The 22,799-nt window shown below is 44.5% G+C and overlaps 1 protein-coding gene across 1 annotated transcript; it reads left to right on the plus strand.

Moving 5' to 3' along the window:
* The first annotated feature begins 19,811 nt into the window (after positions 1–19,811).
* On the plus strand, positions 19,812–22,449 carry LOC117053223 (protocadherin-16-like). Its single transcript, XM_033160810.1, has 2 exons — positions 19,812–21,653; positions 22,258–22,449. Exons 1-2 carry the CDS (start codon positions 19,815–19,817, stop codon positions 22,447–22,449), a joined length of 2,031 nt encoding a protein of 676 aa, XP_033016701.1. The 5' UTR covers positions 19,812–19,814.
* The last annotated feature ends 350 nt before the right edge of the window (positions 22,450–22,799 follow it).

A 22,799-nucleotide genomic window follows, 5' to 3' on the forward strand; every position in this document is an offset into this window, starting at 1 on the left:
ACAGAGCTCTTGTCACAACAATTAGTGATGTCCTGTTGGCATGTAATAGAAGAGCTGTTACCATTTATGAATTCAGCCTAGAATACTTTAGAAAGAATAGAAGGTATAAAAATCTTGGGCGGCCTTGCTGTGCCATAAGTTGTTCTTTGTCCTTCAGATTGAAAACCCTTTTTTTTTTTTTTAAACCAAGCCAGTATTAAAACAAGCTTCATATGGTCAAGATTACTGACTCCAGGGGTACATTCAGTATTACAAGTCTGCACACATTTCATTAAGTTTTAGAAGCAGAAAAGCTTTTGGCCCTTGCAACATGACAAGTAGGAAACTGCAAATAATATTCCTGCGCATTTTAATAATTTTATTAATGTCAGCAGTTGCTTTCACAAGGAACTGAGTGGCTCAAATGTAGGCCTGAGGGAGGAAATGTAAAGAGCAGGTGTTGGAGAACAATGCTTACTTATTTGAACCTTTAATTAGTATTTTCAACAATCTTATTTACATTCACACTGTGAAAGGTAGTGATTAGAACACTGATTTCCCCAGACAATAGTTTGGCACCACAGCCAGGAGACCAATTATCACTGCCAGGTAAGGATGCCTCTATAAACACCTATGGCTGCAATCCTAAACACACCTAAGAAAATAAGTTCCATTTGATGCAGCAGAAATTTTAAGTAAACATGAATAGGATGGCACTATATGGCAAAGGGACTGCTAAGCAACAAATTTGGTGCAAGGACAAAATAAAGAATTCCTAGATGCCAAGATCCAAATTTGGGGCAAGTACTACGGTATCCCAGCAGATATTTAAAATCACAATATGCAGCAAAGTATGGAAATATAGGTTATTAGACGTTTAAAAGGTGCCCTTTAAAGTGAGTTCCAAAAATGTTCCCTTAAAAGTTTGTTTCCAAAGTTTCCCTCTTCCTGCAGCATAGGTGAAAAAACCCACACTTTTGGTATGTTAAAAAAAAATGGTTTACTTACAAACTTCAAAGGTCAGATTCATGTGCTTCAGAAAAGTTGCACAGGGAGTAACACTTAGTTCAGTTACAAAGTGGCAAAAGTTCCTAAATTATTGGTATAGGAACTTGTTGTTGTTGTTGTTCAGTCGTTCAGTCGTGTCTGACTCTTCGTGACCCCATGGACCAGAGCACGCCAGGCACACCTATCCTTCACTGCCTCCCGCAGTTTGGCCAAACTCATGTTAGTAGCTTCGAGAACACTGTCCAACCATCTCATCCTCTGCCGTCCCCTTCTCCTTGTGCCCTCCATCTTTCCCAACATCAGGGTCTTTTCTAGGGAGTCTTCTCTTCTCATGAGGTGGCCAAAGTACTGGAGCCTCAACTTCAGGATCTGTCCTTCTAGTGAGCATTCAGGGCTGATAGGAACTTGAGCAGCTTGTAAAAGCCATGCAACTCGGAGCTTCTCATACACTGGATCCACTAGACTGTTTCCTCCCAAGGTGAGGGAAAGTGAGCTAGATTAAATCTGGCAGGACGGTATGGTATTAACCCCTTCATGCAATTAATTAGATTTAAGAATGTTGGTTAGATGAAGCTGGTTATCCCATACAAACAAGCATTGGCACAGAACAATGCTGTTGGCTCTAATAATTTTTTTTGCCTGTTGTTGTACTTCGCAGTTTCTGTCAGATAACAAGTCTGGAATACATTTTGTATGTTTTGCTCTTTTGTTAACTGATACAAGTGTGGAAATTTAGAAAGCTCCATGTTACTTGAGAGTCAGATCTCGTTAAGAGTATTTCAAATTGGAATCAGAACTCCTATGATTTCCTCTTATCTGGTAGCATGTACTGTTCTGAGTGTGTAAAATTTTCTTTCCTACCAACATGACTTAAATGGGTTTTGTTTTTAATATTGTACATAACTATAATAAAGGAAAACAATTTCTTGTAACATAATTGCAAGTTTTATGTGACTGATTAGGACCATAAAGCTTCAAGACTGGATTCCTGTGTATGAAAGCATGCAGGGCAGATTAGAGTGGGGAATGGGGATTTTATCATTTGTTAATGGGAGATTGGGCAACAAAACTAAGTATTTTGTGTGTTAAGTAAAATATGAATATTGTGTATTCTCTGCAATTTAATCACAAATAAAAATTTAATTACTGAAGCATGCGTTTGTTTCTCTTCAGAACTCAATCCAATTAATTTATTATGTTCATGTGCAGACCCTTGTCATGGTTGAATGTAAATAATGCAGGAAATGAGTTCACTCTCCGGAATATGCATTTTTCCCCAGAAGGGGAAATGGGTTTTATGTTTCTTAAATTAATGTGAATATAGAGAGAGGCTTGGATCCATTCAACATATTTTGCATGTCTAAAAGGGTGTTGGAGAAATAAAAGTTGAAACAGCAGCAACTGTACAGCATGGAAAACATACTTTGCAAACTTCTGCAACTTGTGATAATGGCATAGGATCTGCCGTTTAGATTAATCTACCTGAAATTCATCCATGGCCTGAACAATTAAAGATTAGGACTGGGTTGACTGAGATTTCTCAGTGGTGGCATCTTGTTTAAAGAACTTGAACAGCAAGGGTGGGGAACCATTTTGGCCCAGTGTGCCAGATTTCTATCTCCTCTCATGTTGGCAGGCAGCCTTTGACAAGGTGAGTGGAAACACCCACCTATCAAAGTTGGGGTCTGCTGGGGTCCAGGGAAATACTGCGCAAAGCAGGAATGAATTCTCTGTGCATCAGTTTATAAGCACTAGGCTCATTCCTGCTTTGTGCAAGGTTGAGGCATGCCTGACACTTCCCAGCAGGGACCTGGCTGGCATGCCCAAATTGAACTGGGCAGAATTCCCTGACTTTTCCTGGGGGAAAGAACCAAAAGTAGAATTTCATGTATAAGGAATTGACTAGGTCATAAAAGATACATTTCTAGCTTCTGCAAACCACAAACTTTTCTCCTTTGGAATAAATTTATTCTCCACATCACATTGTGAAGAACAAAATTTGTATCTGCTTTGAAGCAGCTGCTTTTAACAACACAATCAACTCATATTGGAAGATTAAATACCTGAGAACTAGAATGCAAAAGTAGAATTTTCGAGGTATAGATTGCCCAGTAAGCTGTTTATAAATTCTTTCCTTGTGTTCTCTTATTCCACCTTGTTAGCCTTTTAAATAAATATTATACAGGTCTGGTCCAAGCTGTGTTACCATTACAGACTCTTATGCCTGGCATGGATTCCACATACTGGATTGTACTGACCCCAAGCCCTGCTAAATCACCATGCCAGTATTGGTAGACTGACCAAATTTGAGAGTGCACCCCTGCGTTCAAAGGATCAAGCAGGACTTACCCCCAAACAAAATAAGCAATATTTGCAGTTGGCACACAGTATTAAATAGAACTCATCCCAGCGCACTCTTGTTTATGCTAGCTAGCCAGTTGGAAAAGCACCTGTGTGACCAGCCAGCATCAACTGCAGCTGCTGACAGAGAAGAGCTTTGCTAGCACTGCCCTTTCTCTGTTGACACGCTCTGGTTGGCTAGAAGGGCCCTCTTGTCTAGCATAAACACCATGCACTGATAGAGAAGAGAACGCAGCTTCCTCGCCAGCCAGAGTAGAAATATAATGTTTTCTGGGAGTATCAAGTGAGCACAGGGCCAGCCCTACCATTAGGTAGAGTCAGGCATCTGTCTTGGGCAGCAGATGCTGTGGAGCACAGAGGTAGGTATTGGGAGACAGCTGTGTGTGCCCCCCAAGCTAGCCTGCTGCCCTCAAGTGTTGTGGTGGCCACTGGCTAAGGCTGAAGAAATAATTGAACTGCCAGCCTGGTTAGCTTCTGTACATGAAATGGACAGCCAGAAAAATATCTTGGCCCAGCCCTGGTTTGATGTCTTGTTTAGATCAGTGGTGCTGGCATCTACTGGGACTGATAGGGCAGAAGGCAAGGAGACCAACAGTAGGGGGAGCTAGAGTAAATGATGTGCAAAGACAGCTCCTTCTGGTTTTGTTCTGATCCTCCTCCCTGCTGAGTTCTATAATGGGAAACACTGAGACTAAGGAAGAGGAGGAGTTAAGTACTTTGAGAAGGCAGGCAGGTGGGGGCAATTTGCTGGCGAGGTTGGTGGGGGCAGTGGCCTATTTGCCCTAATGCCACAACATCTGTTGGCTTAGACTGCTTGGAGAAATGGAGGAAACCTCTCAACTTGACTCAATTTATTGTAAAATTCTTGCTTTGTTGTTTAACAGTAAATTGCATTAATTTTGAGAATCTAAAAAAGAAGTAGTCCAGGTCATTATATATACCCAAAATCTCTCTGAATCCTGGTGCATAATAGTCAAATAAGTCTTTAAAATGTTTTGCAGTTGTCTTCTAAAGAGACAAAAAGAAATACACAATAGATTTCACCATCTGTTCTCTTGCTGATTTGGAAAATCCCCTTTTATGCTAAATTAGTATGTCCTTTTAGGGAGCAAATGAAAGAAAGTGATGATGGAAAATTTCACTTTAAACGCTTTACTGAGTACTAACTAAAGAATAATTACAGAGTGATAAAGGAAAACACTTAATAGCAATTATTCAAATTAAATTATGCTTAGCAGACCAGAAGCTTCCCCATAAATGTAAACACAATTCGTTTGAAGTGAAGTGAATCTGTACACAATGAAGAGAAGACATTTGCATAGGATCAGAAGTGATTTGGGACACTGGTAAAAAAAACAAAAACAAGAGAGAAAAAAGGCGAGTATATTGGCAAGCTTTTGATATACAGAGAAAGGTCTTCAGGATGGCAGATGAATGTGTGACTCTCCCTGTTCCTGCCTTCTGTGCAAGTTAATTGTCCATTTAAAAGGTCTAACTGGAATAATGTTATATACTCTTTCACATAGTGCATAGTTAAACTGTGGGGTTCAGTCCTACAAAGATGGGGTGGTCACCGATTTGGCTTTAAAAAAGATTAGATAAATTCATGGAGAATGAGACTATCCATGGCTACCTGCCATGAAGCTGGTGTTCTACCTTCACCGTCAGAGACAGTATACTTCTATGCAGTGCTGGTAGGGAGAGCATGGCTGCACTCAGCTCCTGGTTGCAGGCTCCAACCCCTGGACGGTTTAAGTGCAGTCAAAGGCAACTGTGGGGTTGCGGCGCTCATCTCGCTTTCAGGCTGAGGGAGCCAGCGCTGGTCCACAGACAGCTTTCCGGTCATGTGGCCAGCATGACTAAACCACTTCTGGCGCAATGGAACACTGTGACACACAGAAATGCCATTTACCTTCCCGCCACAGTGGTACCTATTTATCTACTTGCACTGGCGTGATTTCGAACTGCTAGGTTGGCAGAAGCTGGGACAAAGCAAGGGGAGCTCATCCCATTGCACACAGGAATTCGAAGCACTGCCAACCTTCCGATCAGCAAGCCCAAGAGGCTCAGTGGTTTAGGCCACAGCGCCACCCATGGGCCCTCGGTGTGATCCAGAAAGGTTTTTATTATGTTAACAGATTGCATTGTTTGGCCCTGGTTATCCTACTCATTGTAGCCATTGAGTCACAAAGTAGGAAAAATCTGAACGGGTCTCGTAAGAAATGGAAGAGTTAAGGTTTGGTGATTTGAACAGGACACTTCAAACGTTACTAAAATTTCTACACACGGACAGACCTCTGTGTGCACACAGGTTCTATGCTGATATCTGTGTAACAGTCCCACATCCAGATCCTTCTTGTGTGTGTGCCAAGATGTTATGATTGTTGCCCAGCATTTAAAGAACCAAAGCTAAGTTAGGATAAGCACTGAGGGGAATTTCTTTTCAAAGAGGTTACTTGAGAGCAATGTTTGCCTAAACTGATGTGCTTCAATGCTGTAGTAATTTCCCCGCTTACCCCATAGGCTGTAAAATGTATTTTTGATCAGTTTTAATGTCAAGTATAGACATTATGGCTTTTTCCTGCATTCTATTTTCAAACCTACTTTTATGTGGTCTTTAAGTATGGAACTGCATGTTTCCCTAATGTTCTTTTGCGGGGGGAAGGCAGCAAGCACCACAAGGGAGTGTTGACAAGATGATAATTTATCTATTTAATAAGGTTCAGGCATTTGAAAACGAAGACTAGTCACAGCAAAGTTTTCGCTAAATTATTATGAATATTGGTGAAGATATCTGCTCCCAAGTACAGTTATTAGTATAATGAAGAGGATTAACTTTGCTAAAACACTTGGTAGTTATTATCATGCAACTAGAGTACGGCAAAATCGACTCAATTCTCGAAGGGGCTTTTTCAAATAAGTGTTATGAAATAATGACTAGACTTCGGCTTTAGCAAATGTAGCTACTTTTCCGTCTCTAGACAGACCCAGATTCTGCAAAGCTCTTTGTACAAAAGTTGGTCATCAGTGCCTTCATGGGGTTTCGCAGGTCAAAGAATTACAAAGACTTTTTTTAAAATCATTGCCAACATGCTGTGGCCTTTCCAAGTTCTTTCTGTAATATTAAATACTGCAATGTGTTTTGGAAATGTATCCAATGCTGTTTGTGCAGTTTTGCTCAACTGATGGTGAAGCTTCCATCAATAAAACAGGGAGGGAAGTAATTTTTGATGATTCTCACTCCCTTCTCCTGCAGTTCCCACTTCCTTAAATCTATTCCAGAGTTTTGGGGGGCCACCCCCACCCCCAAGCACATCTAGGGGCGTGTGGGGCTAAAAGGGGGAGGAGAGGATTGTCAGAAAATGTATCAATCCTTGTTATGCTGAAGGAAGTCTTACTGTCAGCTGAGCAACACAGTAGAACATACAGCCCTAGAGATGATAGATAGATAGATGATAGATAGATAAACATATAACACACAACAATTAAACCATCAGCCCAAAATTCTTAAAACTCTTTTTCATTTTCCATGAACAAAGGGTAAGGAGATGGTTTCCTAACTTCTGCTGTTATAGAGTAGTTCTAATAACCAAACGCAGGGCTGGATTTGAAACACTAAGGCTGCAATCTAATGCACAGTAACCTGGGCCTAAATCCCATGGAACACAGTATGATTTACTTGCAAGTAATATGTGCAGATTTAGCCTGCATGATTATATTTCTTTTCCATTCATGCACACACACAAGAACACCATTCCACCTACCAGCTGTTCTGGTGGAACCTTTCTCTAAACTCCCTTGCTCCTCCTCATAGCTTATGGTAGGGAGTGGCTACAGCTGTCCGCTGCCCCTACCAAAGTGATACAATATGGTTCCCTTTGCATATAGACAGCCTGCCTGCTGTGCTCTGAGCTCTGGAGCCTTGACCTGCCTGCTTCTCAACTGGAATTAATTTGGCTTGTGCAAAAGATTGCGCAAACCGACGTGCACATGTGTTTGGGGTCGCACAGTGCTGTTAGCTATTCCCATTATGGGAAAGGAAAATTCTTCTGAGTCTTTGCTGTGACCATATGAATTTGGCAGAGCAGCTCTCCTTTGAAATCGCCATTCCGCTGAGAAGGGATAGGCTCACACACAGGGAGGCGGATTTTGCTTGCCGTTTGCCTCTATCCAGTGAAAGAGCCACAAGCGAGTCCAGTACCACTCGAGCGGCAGGAATGGCTGTGGTAGAAACCACAAGAAAAGCCCCAGAACATCCTTGGCAACAGCTATTGATATCCTAATAAGTGTAGAATCTTAGGGCATTAAGTATAGCTGTTAAGATGCCCCAGATATTTTCCACAATAACTTTTAAATGTGGAACTGCAGTACAATTCATAAGCTTTTTAAGGATTAGAACCATTCTCGAAACCCTCATTTGGAAGAAAGCACTATTGTTTCCTCCTATTAAATGTCCGTTAATGTAATCCATATCTAGTTATTTAAAACCAAAGGAATGTTGCAAATTGAGCTGCTTCTATGTCGGGGTCGTTGTAGCATCCTTTGGTATTTCAATTAATATGTCTACATCTAGCTGCAGGCTTTGCTGAAAACAGACCAGGGGTTGGTGATTTGATTCCCTAAAAGGGGTTGAGTGCTGGCACTGTGGTATTGGCTACAATGGAGAGAAGATCTTCAGTGGATCTGCAGCAACAGATCAAGTAAAAGCTCCTTGCCATGCAAAGAGGAAATAGAAGAGGTCCGATTCCTCATCTTTAAACACACATGAAGGCCTATAAACACATATAACATGCACATGTTATTAAGTGTCTTTGCTATGTCTTAATGGGGGGCTGTACTGAATGTAAATTTATCAACTGTCCCAGCACTAATGGCAGCTGCCCAAGAATGTACTGGCTCTTCCTCAAGGTAATTTTGAACTAAGAGCAACCTGATGACTTGGAGCCCCCTGTGGCATTGAAAGGGAGAAGATGGGACTGGCTCATTTATATAATGGGGTCCCCAACTTTTTGGGGGACCGGGGACACATTTAAAAATCAAAGAAACTGTTGTGGGTAGCACAAAATACCCATTTTACGAATGTAAATTTTACCCATGTGGGTTCTGTAGGGCCAGTGGTGCAATTAAGGCATTTTAGAGCCGATGGTCTTACCTGGGGAAGGGCTTCTTTAGATGATAATGTGTATTATTACTTCACTTACTTCAAAATGTAGAAAGTGCAAGTGTTGCCTGGGGTCATGGGCTTCAGCCTCAAAGTTCTGCCCTGATGGTATCACTGAGCAGAGCCTCATTAACAGATCTCTAATGTTGGGGTTATGAATGTATATGAGAGCCAGTCCAGCCTTTGAAAGCCACACACCAGCAACTAAAAAACCCAGAAAAGCTAAGTCGTTTTGGACACACAAAACATTAAGCAGGTGGGGCAAAAACAACAACCAACACACAATGCTTAATTCTGTTTCCTTGCTGGTTGTCACAAGATGGCAGTGTTTCAGAATTCGTTGCTGATCGCTCTGCCGATGTACAATATTACTTTCTTTAGGTATCAATATAGACATTTATCCTGGATTCGTTTTTTTAAAAGTACTTTATTATTGCACTGGTTTCTGTTAGGCTACAATTGCGGAATTAGTATATTCCTAAATATACTAGGAATACTAGGAATATTTGTGTGTATTTTTCATTAAAAACCAGAAAATAATTGGACTAGATGACAGGAATCAGTGGAGCAACAGAAACCATAACTGCATCCCAGGCCTTGTTTTCAGAAGTGTCTCTCTTCTCTCTGATTCCAATGGGTGAAGGTAGCTGAGAAAGGGGTAAATGTAAGAACTAGTTAATTTTATCTGGGATATTGTAGATGGGAGAATTATCTCCAAGGGCACAATTAGCAGCATAAAATGGCTAATTTAGCTCATTAAAATGTAAATCTTCTCAAGTCTTTAGTACATGTAAAAGGCAATCCGAGGAGACTAATAAGAATAAAGCTTCAAATCTCACTCATTCTCTCTCACTCTGTCTCTAAAATAGAAGCCATGATGGGAATTAAATAATTAAAATAGCTGTTTTAAACATGACAAATGAACATCTATTTTCAGAAGGTGGAAGAAGCAACAAGGGGGTCATCTCTCCTGGAACCTGGTCTTCACTAACAGGCAGGAAAGGATCAATGAAGTGGAAGTACTGGGAACCTTGGGAGAAAGTGATCATGTTTTTTTTTGGGGGGGGGGTTCATTATACAAAGGAAAGGGAAAACTAAGTGTAGTTGGACATGCACTCTGGACTTTAAAAAGTCTGGTTTCAAAAAGCTTAAGGAAATACTGGGTGAGATCCCCTAATCAGAAATACTCAAGAGAATGGATCCAAGGTGGACATAAGTTTCTTAAAGGTGAAATACTGAAGGCACAAATGCTGGAACTGAATTGAGATCACAGATTTTCCACACACAAATCCACTCCTGTTAGCCCACCACCCAACTTCCTCCTCCCATTTCAGCAGTATAATTAAGGGGAGGGGGAGATTCATTTTGTTGCCATTGTTAACAATCTATTACAGATCTACACCCAAAGATTTAACCCTTTACCCTTCTCTACCTGTTGCCTAACCCTGCTTTAACAATCTGGAGTTTACTAAACCTCAGCTAAATCTGCTCACTCCTTCACCGTGTTCATTGCCATATATTACCATACAAATATGGGCTACTGTATGTTCTTGGGAGCTATCTATGATTCTGCCTAAGGCTGTGAAGTTGGGCTGCATGTGCACTGTGTGCCATATTGGTATACTCTTCTGCAATTCTGTGTGACATACAAGATATAATCAAAATAACTTCATCAAGATAATAATAATAATAATAATAATAATAATAATAATAATAATAGTAATATCATATTGAGTTTATGTCATTGGCAGAAGCACCAGAGGCAGCAGGCAGTGTTGGAGTATTTGAACATTTTTACAAAGATGAATTCGCCATTTCCAAAAGTTTGCACTTTTTTACCTGAAAGTTGGATGGATAGCACAAGAGCCAATACCCTGTCTCAAGGCAATCCCTGGGGCATCTTCCAAGAGCATAGTTGCTTGTAATAAAAACAAAAGCAGTCAGGAGGAACACAACCAAAGGAGCGATAGTGGGAGTAGTAAATGATATATGGATCTCAAGAGAAGAGAAAATTGTTTTGTAGGAGAGTCTAAGCCTGCCTGGCTGAGATAACAGTGAAGTGTTCTGCTGAAAAGAAGACTAATCTCTTGCAAAGGAGATAATGTAATGTGGTATTTGTCCTGTTTGTACACATTTTGTCCTGTTTTACATCAGTAGTATTACAAAAGAACAAGGACATCAGAACTCAGCAGTGACTGATCATCATATTCAGCGTGGTGCAAACAGAACCTTCAAAGTCAGAGTTGTTGTGTATACAGGCAGCCCTCCGTATACACGGGGCTTACATCCTAAGGCACCACACGCATTGGTGAAATCGTGTATAACTGAAACCCATTGAAAAAGCCTGCAAACACCCCACTCCACCCTAGCTCTTTTAGTGATGGTTCTGTGACATCTTTATGACGTTTCTGGGACACTTTTAGAGTTCAGTGCGGAGTGGTCTTATCACTCAGGATGGCCCCACCATTAATTGGGGTGAGATAGTGCTCGAGCCTCTACTTTGCACACTCAAGCAAAAATGCGGGCCATGTGTGCATCTTCTGTGTTGCGTGGTTCTTTCAGATGTCTGAACTGCCATGGTTACGATCTGGCCAGTGGGGCCGCAAAAGGTTAAAGCCCCCTGCCCCCATGCCTATCAAGCCAAGGGCCTTTCCTTCAAAATGGTTTCAGAATCTGACCCTATGGTAGCGGGGCATGCTTACCCAATTTACCTATTACTTGTGCTTTAATTTGACATCTCAAAAGAAGTTGTGTTATACTGACACAGGCCATGGGGCCATCTAGCTCAGAAATGTGTATACTGACAGTGGTTCTCCACCATTTTAGACAGGAGAAATATGATACCTAGCTGTCAACTTTTCCCTTTTCTTGTGAGGAATCCTATTTGGAATAAGGGAATTTCCCTTAAAAAGGGGGGGGGGGAGTTGACAGCTATGATATGATGTCAGATGTAGGGGTGGTGGGTGTGGCTTGCCAAAACAGTCTTGCAGGCCGAATGCTGGGCCTTGCTGGCCAAATTAGGCTTGGTGGGCCTAATTAGGTCCACAAGCCAGAGGTTCAACACCACAGGGATAGACAGTATATGTTGTCTCAAGTGTTTCCCTCACTGCCTCTGGATGTGCTCCTGTGCTTTTAAAATAATGATGGTGATAATAAAACATATGCAAGACAAACTATGTGACAAACTTCACGTCTGCTTTGGCTCTCTGAGAATTTAAAGTAGGGATGATTTTTTTTTTGCTTCAAAGACCGAGGTCAATTTTATCAACACAATAATAATGAAATGCAAGTGCATCCGCATATAGTTACATTTTCAGAAAACGGTTTCTGGCCCTCAACCGCATGGTCCTTGAAAGTGTGTGAAATATATTTGGATCAGAAAAATAAATAAGCAGCCTAATTCTAAACACATTTGCTTGGATGTTAGTCCCACTAATTTCACTAGAACTCACTTCCAAGTATGCATGGTTTGGACTGGAGCCCAAATCAGAGAGACTTCCATTAGCTTCAGACATGAAGACGTCTAATAAGGCTCTGCATTGCGGGACACACCTGCAATTAAAAAGGGAATGGCTCCCATCAAAGCTCAGTCGACTTCAAAGCAGTCTGCAGGTTTGTTTGAATTAGAGAGGAGACAAATGTGCTGCTCAGAATTCCCCACTGCAAAAGATGAATATTCATTAGACATTATCTGAATATTTGGTACCCAATGGTCTACTCTATGCTTTATACTATATGGAAGAAGATGGGGTGGTGTTTTCTCTCTTCTCCTTTCAGATTCAACATCTGGTTGTGATGTGTTACTTACACAATTCCAAAATGAGCAAAGCTGAGGTTATCTAATGCTTTGAACTCTGGTACAGCCTCCAGAAGCTTCCTATTTCAACTGTGAAGGAAGTCCAACCTGAAATCTAACACATCTTGGTCCTGTGTCCGCAGCACTATTTTAACAATTAGTGGAGTTAACTAGAGTGCATTAAAAACATATTTAAGCAAGTGGGATTTAAGAGAAGAAAAATTATATTAAAAACAAAACGAAACGAACTACAGATATACAGCCCTACAAAAGCTTATGACCCATTATCTAACTATTTATTTGGTCTTTGCCAATGGCAATCTCATTCAATTAACATAAACTGCACATTCATAGTTCCTGATTTTAGGTTTTAAAAAAGGCAGCCATCAGCTTTGTGATCGGAGTCAGAAATGAAAGTCTATACTTCATCAGAGACAGTCCAAAAATGCAGTTGCAAGACCAAACTACTAACCTCTCAACCTCCTGGCTATTTTTCACTAAAACACCTTTTAAATCTATTTCCACACTGTTAACTAATACTTAGATTAATAAGGGAATTATTAACCAATATATTTTAAATCGATCCCTTCCAGAGTTCAAAAAGCTGGTTCTGATCCAATACTTTGAACTGATCCACATTAGGGAAAACATTTTCACGTCTTTTCTTAGCAAGACTCTGGGAGATGAACTGTGCTGTAAAAAGTTAGGCGAGAAATCCAATCTGATACAACTTCTCTACATTGGGAAATGTGTCTTTGTGCAGAAGACATTGAATAAAAGAAATATATAAAACTGAAATCTACTTTTTTAAACTATCTCCTTATTAGGAAATGACTGCACTTTTAAGCAAATTACTAAAAACAACATGATTTGGAAGGACAGTCCACTAAAATCAGTGCAGCTCACTTCCAACAAATACGCAAGCCTATTATCCTCGCAAGCCAGTAATATAGTGATTACCAGATGTTGTCACTATGGTTTGGATCTGAAGGCAAGTTAGCTTCATGAACTTCATGGAAGGAATGCTGCCTGATCTCTTCCTGCCTGCAGCCACTTGTACCCCCAGAAGACTGTCCACAGGGTTGGGGGCCCTCCTGAACAATATAGGGTGGTGGTGGTGGGAGGACTATATGGAAAATGTTCTTTCTGTGAATTTCCTTAACAGTGCAATCCTATTGCATGCCAGGCCACATTCACACCATACATTTAAAGCACTATGATACCACATTAAATGGTCATGGCTTCCCCTAAAGAATTTTGGGACCTGTAGTTCATTGAGGGTTGTTAAGAGACCTCTATTCCTCTCACAGATGTTTCAAGTGAAGAGGATTGATAAAGCACTCTACATACCCAAACTTCTCCCCTTCCCCCAGGAGCCTGCCAATTATTTATGAAAATATGTCTATATCACCTTCCACCAAAAATCTTGATAATCCAGAGCAATGTCAAATTTAGCATTATTGCTGGAACTATGCACTAGCAAATGTCTGGGAGCACAAATTAGGTCACGTAGGATGAAAGTAGGCTAAGGGCCACACCTGACCTCTGGATGTATCTCCGTCCTAGATTAGAATGCAATCAAATTTGGAGTGGGGAACTTGTGGCCCAAATTCAAATTCCTACTCAGCCATGAAGCTCAGTGATTTTGGGCCTGCCATTCTCTCAATCAGTAACCTCACAGGGGTGTTGTGAAGATGGAGTAATCTCATCTATGTATGCCACCCTGAGTCCATTGGATAAAAATGTGATGACTAATATTAGCAATCTGGTTCCTGACAAACCACAAAGGTGTCTGAGAACAAGATGGGTCAGGATTCTAGGGTGGGGTAATCATACAAGTCCATCACACAACCTAGTTAAACCATGAACCTAGGTTTAACTGTATGAAGCGTGTATGAAATATACACGCTTCATACAGTTAAACCTAGGTTCATCATCCTGCTTTTCATGGAATCAATGGTTTGAGCAAGTCAGAGCTTTCCACATTCACATGCAATGGCTAACTATGGTTTGTTGGGAAAGCAGAGGTTATTGAAGACCTTACTGTAACCAAGGGCAGGAGGATGTAGGCCTCAGGCCTCCAACGCCTTATTTGCATGGAGTCAAGCTATGAAGGAGCAGTGACATGGCCCCTCACGATTTGGTATTTCTTGACATCAAAAAAGTCTCCAGGATAAATAGTGTAGCAACTAGGATATCATCATAATATAGGTTCAGTTTTCCTTACCTACCAGGGGCTTGTGGAATATAAATACAGCTTTGATGAAACACCCAGCTCCTGAAGAAATTCTGCGTACATAAATGGTTCCAGATACAAAAGAGTGTGAGTAAAATTGAGATAAATCCTAATGGACCCAGAGATTATCCAGCTAACCCAGCCATTTTTGTATATTTCCTCAGCAGTGACCCCTGCGTTTTGCACTGATTAAATCAAAATGCAGATGGTTACTATTGAGAGGCTCGCTGCACTTGCTTCCAGGAGGTTTAAGTTTAGTTCCGTAGTAACAACATCTCGATAAAAAACATGTTTCATTAATTTCCTTAATGATCATGGAATAAGCAGGATGTGGGGCTGCCCCCCCAAATGATGTTATGAACCAATATGATCCAGGTACTTTCCTGTCAAACATCTGTGACTTAGGGACAACCCACGTCTGTATTAGTAAACTTGCCAAGGGCCTGTTTCCTGCTTAGGATTATCACAACGTAGTTGCTCTCTGGGTCTGCAAAACTAACAAAGCCAGACAAGAGAAGGGTTCCTTCTCTTTGAAACTCTCTCATCTCTACAAAAAGAAGTATCCAACTCTGAACACTGGGAAGGCTGGTACAATTTCTAGAACCTTGTGTACTTTTCTTCAAACTGCGCTGCTAAGATGTTCACAAATGTGTCAGTGTTGCAATCATAGTTACTTTCTAAAGGTAAGGCTGAGTTTTGATTATGGCTGAGTACACGCTAACCCAGCTGAAGCAAAAAAACCATAGTTTTTCTCAGTCTGGAACCATTCCTGTTTGCCACCAACATGCTGCTTTCAGTCTAGATTGGGTTCTAGATCCTGTCATCCACAAGGATGGCTGCAGTTACTTGAAATGCGTTTGAAAAAACACCCCTTGCTAGGTGATGCACACCTTTTCCTGCCCTGGTGACTGAAGTAGTAAGTGGTGATTGTAATCTCGGTATACACCCATTCACAATGTCCTTGTGGCTGCACACACACTCATTTCTGGGACTACCCATATCTGTTTTCAAAAGGATGCACTATGTGGTAACACAGAATCTATCTGCAATGACCTTCTAATTTTGGAATGAAACCAGTTCCTCAATAAGCATCTTTCAGGGGCAAAAAAATAAAATAAAAATGCAACAGATCTGTTTGTGAATACAGATATATGTAGAAAAAAAAACAAGTATTCAGTCTACATGGATTCTCGAAAACCGTTCCTCAAAAAAAGAAAAAGAACATGCCTTGTCAGATTCAAATCCTGGCTACTCCAGGAAGGACTCAGCAAGATACTCTGGCCAGTCACTGCTATTCAGTGTAGTCAGTACTGAATTTGACTAGCCAATGGTTTGACTCAGTATAAGGCAGTTTTCTATATTCCTAATTTAAATCCCTGAACTTGTTTTAAGTAGTTCTTTGGATCCTGCCACTATATTTATTTATAGGTACAACTGGCCTTCGATTGCATTGCATTTTAAAGACTCCAAGGCAATGGGAGCAAAACCAGAGAAAGGAGGAATGCTTGCACTTTAATCTGTGTGGTGTGTCTGGAAAAGACAATAAAGTACCTGGATCTAATGCGGCCATTTCTGAATGTGCTGTATATGTAGCACATAAATGGGAAATTTGTAGCACATATATGTAGCGCATAAATAGGAAATAATAACCTAAATCAACGTTCTTAAAATTATATTTTGATATAAACAACTACTCACACAAGCCAATCATTTTTACTGAATCCTACCCAGGATTTGAAAACCAAAAAACAATGTGGAAGAAAAGGACTGTGTTAAGTTATTGGATTTCACTTAATGTGGCTATTATTGCTAGTAAATGCTTCCCCATAATGCTTTACAATGTCTACTGACCTTGGGAAAATACCAGATTTAGCTGTTCAAGAGACAAACCGGGAGAATTTAAGGAATATAATCTTCCATCACCTGGTGGTGGGATTTGTCTTGAGGGGAAAATATGTTCTCCGACCATAAAGTAACTTTTTTTCTTTTATTACTTATATTGACTCTGTACCATCTAAAATTGATTGCCTATCTTTCTAATACAAGGGCTATATTTGCAATGCCCTCTGCCTTACAAGCTACTCGTATCTTCTGATTAGAGCAAACCAAATAACCGCTTGCCTTTTAAAAGCGCGAGAAATCATTGCGCAGCATGCTATGCTACAGTCTGTCAAAGTGTTTGTGTGCATCTACTCAAGAGGAAGCTCTGATAGGAAAACAGGAGGCTGGTTCATTTAGCTCCGTATTGCCTGGACTGATCTGCAGCAGTTCTCCATTCGTACATATCTTCTTTGGCACTTCCAGAAAGTTATCTCTGGTCAACAAAATGTGTAGGATGGATCACATTTATTTTCAATTGTTCATGAAAATATGACAGAGTTATGCAACACACAGCATGACACACAATATTGACAAGTTGCTACAATGGATTTGCACTACAGAGGCCTGCATTTTAAATCCCTGCTGTACCAGGAACACTTTTCAATGACCACTTACCCCTTTGCCACCCAAACTTAAGCACATTCACTCAGCAGCAAGTCCTGCCAATGTTAACTGCATTTACTTCCCCGAAATGTGTACAGGGCAGCAACTTTGACCTCGGTTTCCCATCTCTAAAATGGGACTACAACCCATACCAGCAAGGCTGAACGAACTAATTACTGTAATGAAGCATCATTCACGCACTTAAGGACTACAGGGCTTGCAATGGCAGTCTAATATTACAGAACGCATAATTTTGCAATGGTGTGTTTGTACAAGAGAAAAGTCAAGCAGAACCCTCCCCTAAAAACCCCCATATCCTTTTAAAGTATTGTAATTTCCCAGCTGGGGAACATATATTCTCTTTATGTGGTTTGGACTATTATTCGGTTAACTATACTGTTATATCACACTTACCTCAGTGTGCAGTTTCCGATGCTCAGCATGAGTTTCTCTTTCTAGGGTTTTCATAAATAAACCATGCCAATATGGGCCACATTAATCACTTAAAAGGAAGGAAGAGATCTTAACTAAGGGAGGGAGCTGCAGTTTGAGTCTGCTAATGGCTTTGTACAATGATTTAATAAAATTTGTAAAGTGCTTTGGCTTCGATGTGGTTGAGAGGTTATATTAAAAATGCAAGATTCTTATCATTATGGACATGCTTAGTCTGGAGGATTAGAAATCACAGACCAACTACATCTCAATGAAATTGAGGTACCGGGGGGGGGGGGGGCTCAGAGACAGTTAAGACACCTTCACATAGCTAACATTAAGTGTGGCTTTTTATCCAGCAGAATTAAGAGAAATGGGCTTAAAGCACAAATAGCCCAATCAGAGAATAACATTTAACCTACATCTTTTTCCCCCCTTTTTATGAACTGATGTCCCTGGTTCAAATGTTGCCTCTGGCATGAACTCACTAGGTGAGCCACTCTTTGAGCCTCAGTCTCCACATCCACAATATGGGGAATAATACTGTAGGAAGCTACCTTACACCATCAGATCACAGGTCCCTCTAATGCAGTATGGTCAACAATGACTGGCAATATATGGGTTTCAGGCAAGGAATATCCCCAACCTTACCTGGGGATGCTAGAGATTGGACTTGAAACCTTCTGCATGCAAAATAGATGATCTACCACTAAGCCGTGATATGTTTACAGGTAGGTAGCCGTGTTGGTCTGCCATAGTCAAAACAAAATTAAAAAAAATAAAAATAAAAATAAAAATCCTTCCAGTAGGTCTCCAAGGTGCTACTGGAAGGAATTTATTTATTTATTTACTTTAAGCAGTGATACAACTTCCAAGATGTAATAGGACTTTTCAGCAGCTGAGAATAGTTCATTAATAGAAGCTGCTCAGAGCCAGATTCTTACCTGGGGCGTCACAATATTTCTTCCCACCACTGAATGCCGCATTTCCAAACCCCTTTTTCTATGAATCCCATATATTCTCCCCAAGTCAACACTGCCATCTTGGCAACAGCTCACCCAGGTTTCAGGTCAGGTTGTCTTCTAGCCTTACCTGGAGGTGCCGGGGATTGGCCAACCTTGGGACCTTCTGCATAGGAGATGCTCTGTTGCTCCACAGAGCCTGCTGGATCAGGCCAATGGCCCACCTACTCCAGCATCCTGCTCTCACAGTGGCCAACCAGATACCTGTGGGGAACCCACAAGCAGGATTCAAGCACAAGAGCTCTCTTCCCTTTTTGTGGCTGCCAGCAGCTGGAATCCAGAGTATTGCTGCTTCTAACTGTGGAGGCAAATCATAGTCATCATGGCTCGTAGCCATTTACAGCCCTCTCCTCTCCCTCCTCTAAATTGGTTTACAGGGCTATTGTTAAGGCTAGTAACTTGCCAAGGCACCTAAAATGCTTTGAATCCTCGAAAGTGCTTTACAAATGTTAATAATACTGTAATGATGATTCAATGAACTGGTTGTGGACGGGAAATTCATGGAGCTTGGTACACTGTGTGCAGAGAGGGTAGATTTCTCCAGCCAGTGTGATGTACCTTCACATGCCATCATTTCCTACCTAATCCATAAGTTCCTAATGGGCTCAGGAATGACTACAGACCTACCGCTGCTTTGTTAGTATTCCACACCATTGCTTCGCAGAGAGATCTTTCCAGGGGGGGGGGATCCTGCTGGCGTTTGCGTTGCTGTTATTATGAGCTGGGGTTTACCTGCTCACCGGCTGGGCGCCTGCCCACCCCCCACCCCCCGCGTCACGCTGCTCCCGGCTGGGTAATTAGGGACAGCCCCCTGCTGCAAAGTGGCTGTCGCCGTTTCTCCCAGGCGCGGAGTTTGCCCTTGCCTGCTGTCACATGGGGAGGGGGTGTGTTAGCAGCTCAGAGACGCGGAGGGGAGCAGCCGGAGCAAGGCTGCAGCAGCAGCAGCAAGCAGAAGCCAGCAGCAGCAGCAGCAGCCGCCTGAGCAAAAAGGCAGGGAGCTGTCCTCTCTCCGGGCTGCCTCTGGCACTTATTCCCAGCCTGAACTTTTATGGGTGTGCTGGAAAGGAGGGTGAGGAAGGAGGTTTCTTTCTAGCGGAGCAGAAGGGCTGCAGAGCACCTGATTGCAAATGATGAGGCCGGTCGAAGCTGGGCAAGGCATAATAAAAGCGGCCAGGGAGCAAAGGAGCGCCCGGCACCGGCTGTGGTCACTGTGACTTGGTTTAGCCACAGGCGCGCCTGCCTGCTAGGAAGAGGACTCGCTGCGCCCAGGAAGAAGCCACCCCCCCCCGGGACACTGGCTGGGTTTGCTGGTGAGACAGGCAGCGTGAGAGGAGCATGGAGCTCCGGCCACTTGCCCCCGGGGGCAGAAGGGGGTGCCGGAGGAGGGCACGGGAGTGGCTGATCCCCCTCTGGCTCTGCGTGTGCGCTGCGGGGAGCTGCAAGGGGCAGGTGTATAAGCTCAGCCTGGCGGTGGACGAAGGGCTGCCCGCGGACACGCTGGTGGGGGACATCAGCGCAGGGCTGCCCCCCGGCGAAGGACACCCCGGCGGCTTCTTCCTCTCGGAAGGCAGCGGCGAGTCGGCCGTGTTGGCGGATTTCCACGTGCACACGGACACGGGCATCATCCGAACGGCGCGGCTGCTGGACCGAGAGCGCCGGGCGCGCTACAGCTTCGTGGCGGCCACGCTAAGAGGGGAGATGGTGCAGGTGGAGATCACGGTTAGCGACGTGAACGACCACGCGCCGCGGTTCCCGCGGGACTGGGTGCGCCTCAACATCTCCGAGCTGAGCCCGCCCGGCAGCTCTTTCCGCTTGCCCGCTGCGCGTGATCCCGACGCCGACAGCTTCGGCACGCAGGGCTACTCGCTGCTGCCGGAGGATCAGGACCAGGATCGGGAGAAAGGTCCGCTTTTCCAGCTGCGCTACGGGACCCCGCCGGATACCCTGGATCTGGTGCTGCTGCGACGCCTGGACCGGGAGCGGGCGGAGACGCACCGCCTGCTGGTCGAGGCTTGGGACGGCGGAAGCCCCCGTCGGAGCGGCCGCCTGCGCGTGGAGATCCAGGTGATGGACGAGAACGACAACGCGCCCGCCTTCGGGCAGAGCGAGTACCGCGCGCGCGTGAGGGAGGACGCGCCCGTGGGCAGCTCAGTGTGCCGCGTCTGGGCCACCGACCCGGACCTGGGCGCCAACGGCGAGGTGCGCTACAGCCTGGCCCGCCGCCAGGGCGACCCTTCGGCCGCCTCCTTCTTCGAGGTGGACGAGCGCAGCGGGCTGCTTCGCCTGCTGCGGCCTCTGGACCGCGAGGCCCGCACCCTCCACCGCCTGGCCGTGGAAGCCCGCGACGGCGGCGCCCAGCCGGAGTTGGCCACAGCCCTGGTGGCCGTCGAGGTGCTCGACGTGAACGATAATGCGCCCACGATCCACCTGCTCTACCTCACCGACAGCGGCGCCAGCGTGTCCGAGGGGGCGCAACCGGGAGACTACGTGGCCCGCGTGTCCGTCTCGGACCCGGACGAGCGGGACCAAGCCGGCGGGCAGGGCGGGCGGTCGCCTCCGGGCGGCGTGGCGCTGAGCCTGCAGGGTGGCAGCGGCGCCTTCTCGCTGCGGCCTTCTGGCGGCGACGGCGGCGTCTACTTCCTGTGCGTCGAGGGGCCCCTGGACCGCGAGAGGCGCGACGCCTACGAGCTCCGCCTGGTGGCCGTCGACTCGGGCGCGCCGCCCCTCTCCTCGCAGCGGGCGCTGCTCCTCCGCGTGGCCGACCTCAACGACCAGGCGCCCGCCTTCGCGCAGCCGCGCTACCGAGCCGCCGTTTCCGAGGCCGCCTCGCCGGGCACCGTCGTGCTGCGCCTCAGCGCCTCTGACGCCGACGAGCCGGGTTCGCGCAACGCCCAGGTGCGCTACGCGCTGGGCCCCGAGCAGGCGCACGGCGCGCTCTTCCAGCTCGACTCGCTCAGCGGCGCCCTCAGCGTCCGGGCGGGCCTGGACCACGAGCGGCAAGCGGCGCTGGAGCTGCTGGTGCTGGCCAGGGACTTGGGCGAGCCGCCGCTGTCCGCCTCGTGCGTCGTGAGCGTCGCCGTGGAGGATGCCAACGACAACGAGCCCGTCTTCGAGCACCAGGTCTACAACGCCAGCCTGGCCGAGCACGCCCCGGCCGGCCATTGTCTCCTGCAGGTAACGGGGCACGCCCACCCACGGGGAGAAAGAAAGCTCGGCCTTGGCCCCTTAGGCCAGGGGGGGGGGTTCATGAAGCCTGACAAGTTGCACCTGTTGAAATTCCTTCCTGACTGCTAAGGAAGAGGCCCTTCTGGTAGGGCGGTATGCAAATTTAATAAATAAACATAAAGGTCCTAAAAGGCTGCTCAGATGCTGTGGAGAGTCGAGGGATAGAAGCCCTTCTCCCCACTGCATCTGAGCAGCCTTTGCAAGGTTGAACCCCACAAAGGAAATCTAGGGGGGGGGGTTGCTCATGAGCAGGCAGTTAGGGCCTCAAGTGGCATGTGGTACCCAATGCCAATGGAGTTATTTGGCAGCTCAGGAAGAAAATTCTTCAGGGGCCCTGGCGATACAAAAAACACAATAAGCAAATAACTTTTTTCTGGCCCTTTCATGACACCCCAAATCAGCTGTCTGAGGTGACGGTTCTGCCTCAATCTCCCTCTTGGCAGAGCTGGCCCACCCTGGTCATGTGCAGCAGCCGTTGCAGAGCCGATCGCCCCTTTTGCATGGCAGCCCAAACTTACTTTGTCTGTGCAAAGTGTGATCCCGTGTGTGGCAGCAGAGAAGCACAGCTGACTGGCATTTGTGTTGTGGGCCTGTGCCCCTGAGGTACCTAGCAACACTCCTGGATGAATGGTTGCAGACAGTGATGCAACAGTTTCAGCTGGATTCAAACGAAGAGGAGAAAAGGGTGACGTCTCAAAGGGATGATTTGGTTTGGCATGATGACAGCCTCTTTGACACTGTATGATTAAGTAAGTGAGATAGCAGTGACCATTTCCTGGGGAAAAGATTTTTCTCTCTAGGTAGTGATGTTCTTGCTGTTGGACCATGGTCTGGCCAAATAGCTTTGCCTTTTAAGTCACACAGTGATTCCTTCACTACATCCGAGTTATTTGCGTAATTTAATATTGAGTCTTCAAATAAAAAGAACATTGCTAAGGAAGAAAAGTCCCCCCCCCCCCCGGTTATAGCTTCTGTGCTGTTCCTTTCTTTGTGATTCCTGAATACCCTTCTCTCTTGATATATTGTCTGGCTAAGCTTGGTTATGGAGTGAGAATTGGCGTTCCTGCATTAGCCAAAGAGCAGGAGACTTCATAT

The sequence above is a fragment of the Lacerta agilis genome, chromosome 9 (assembly GCF_009819535.1).
Source record: "Lacerta agilis isolate rLacAgi1 chromosome 9, rLacAgi1.pri, whole genome shotgun sequence".
In the NCBI taxonomy this organism is placed as follows: Eukaryota; Metazoa; Chordata; class Lepidosauria; order Squamata; family Lacertidae; genus Lacerta; species Lacerta agilis.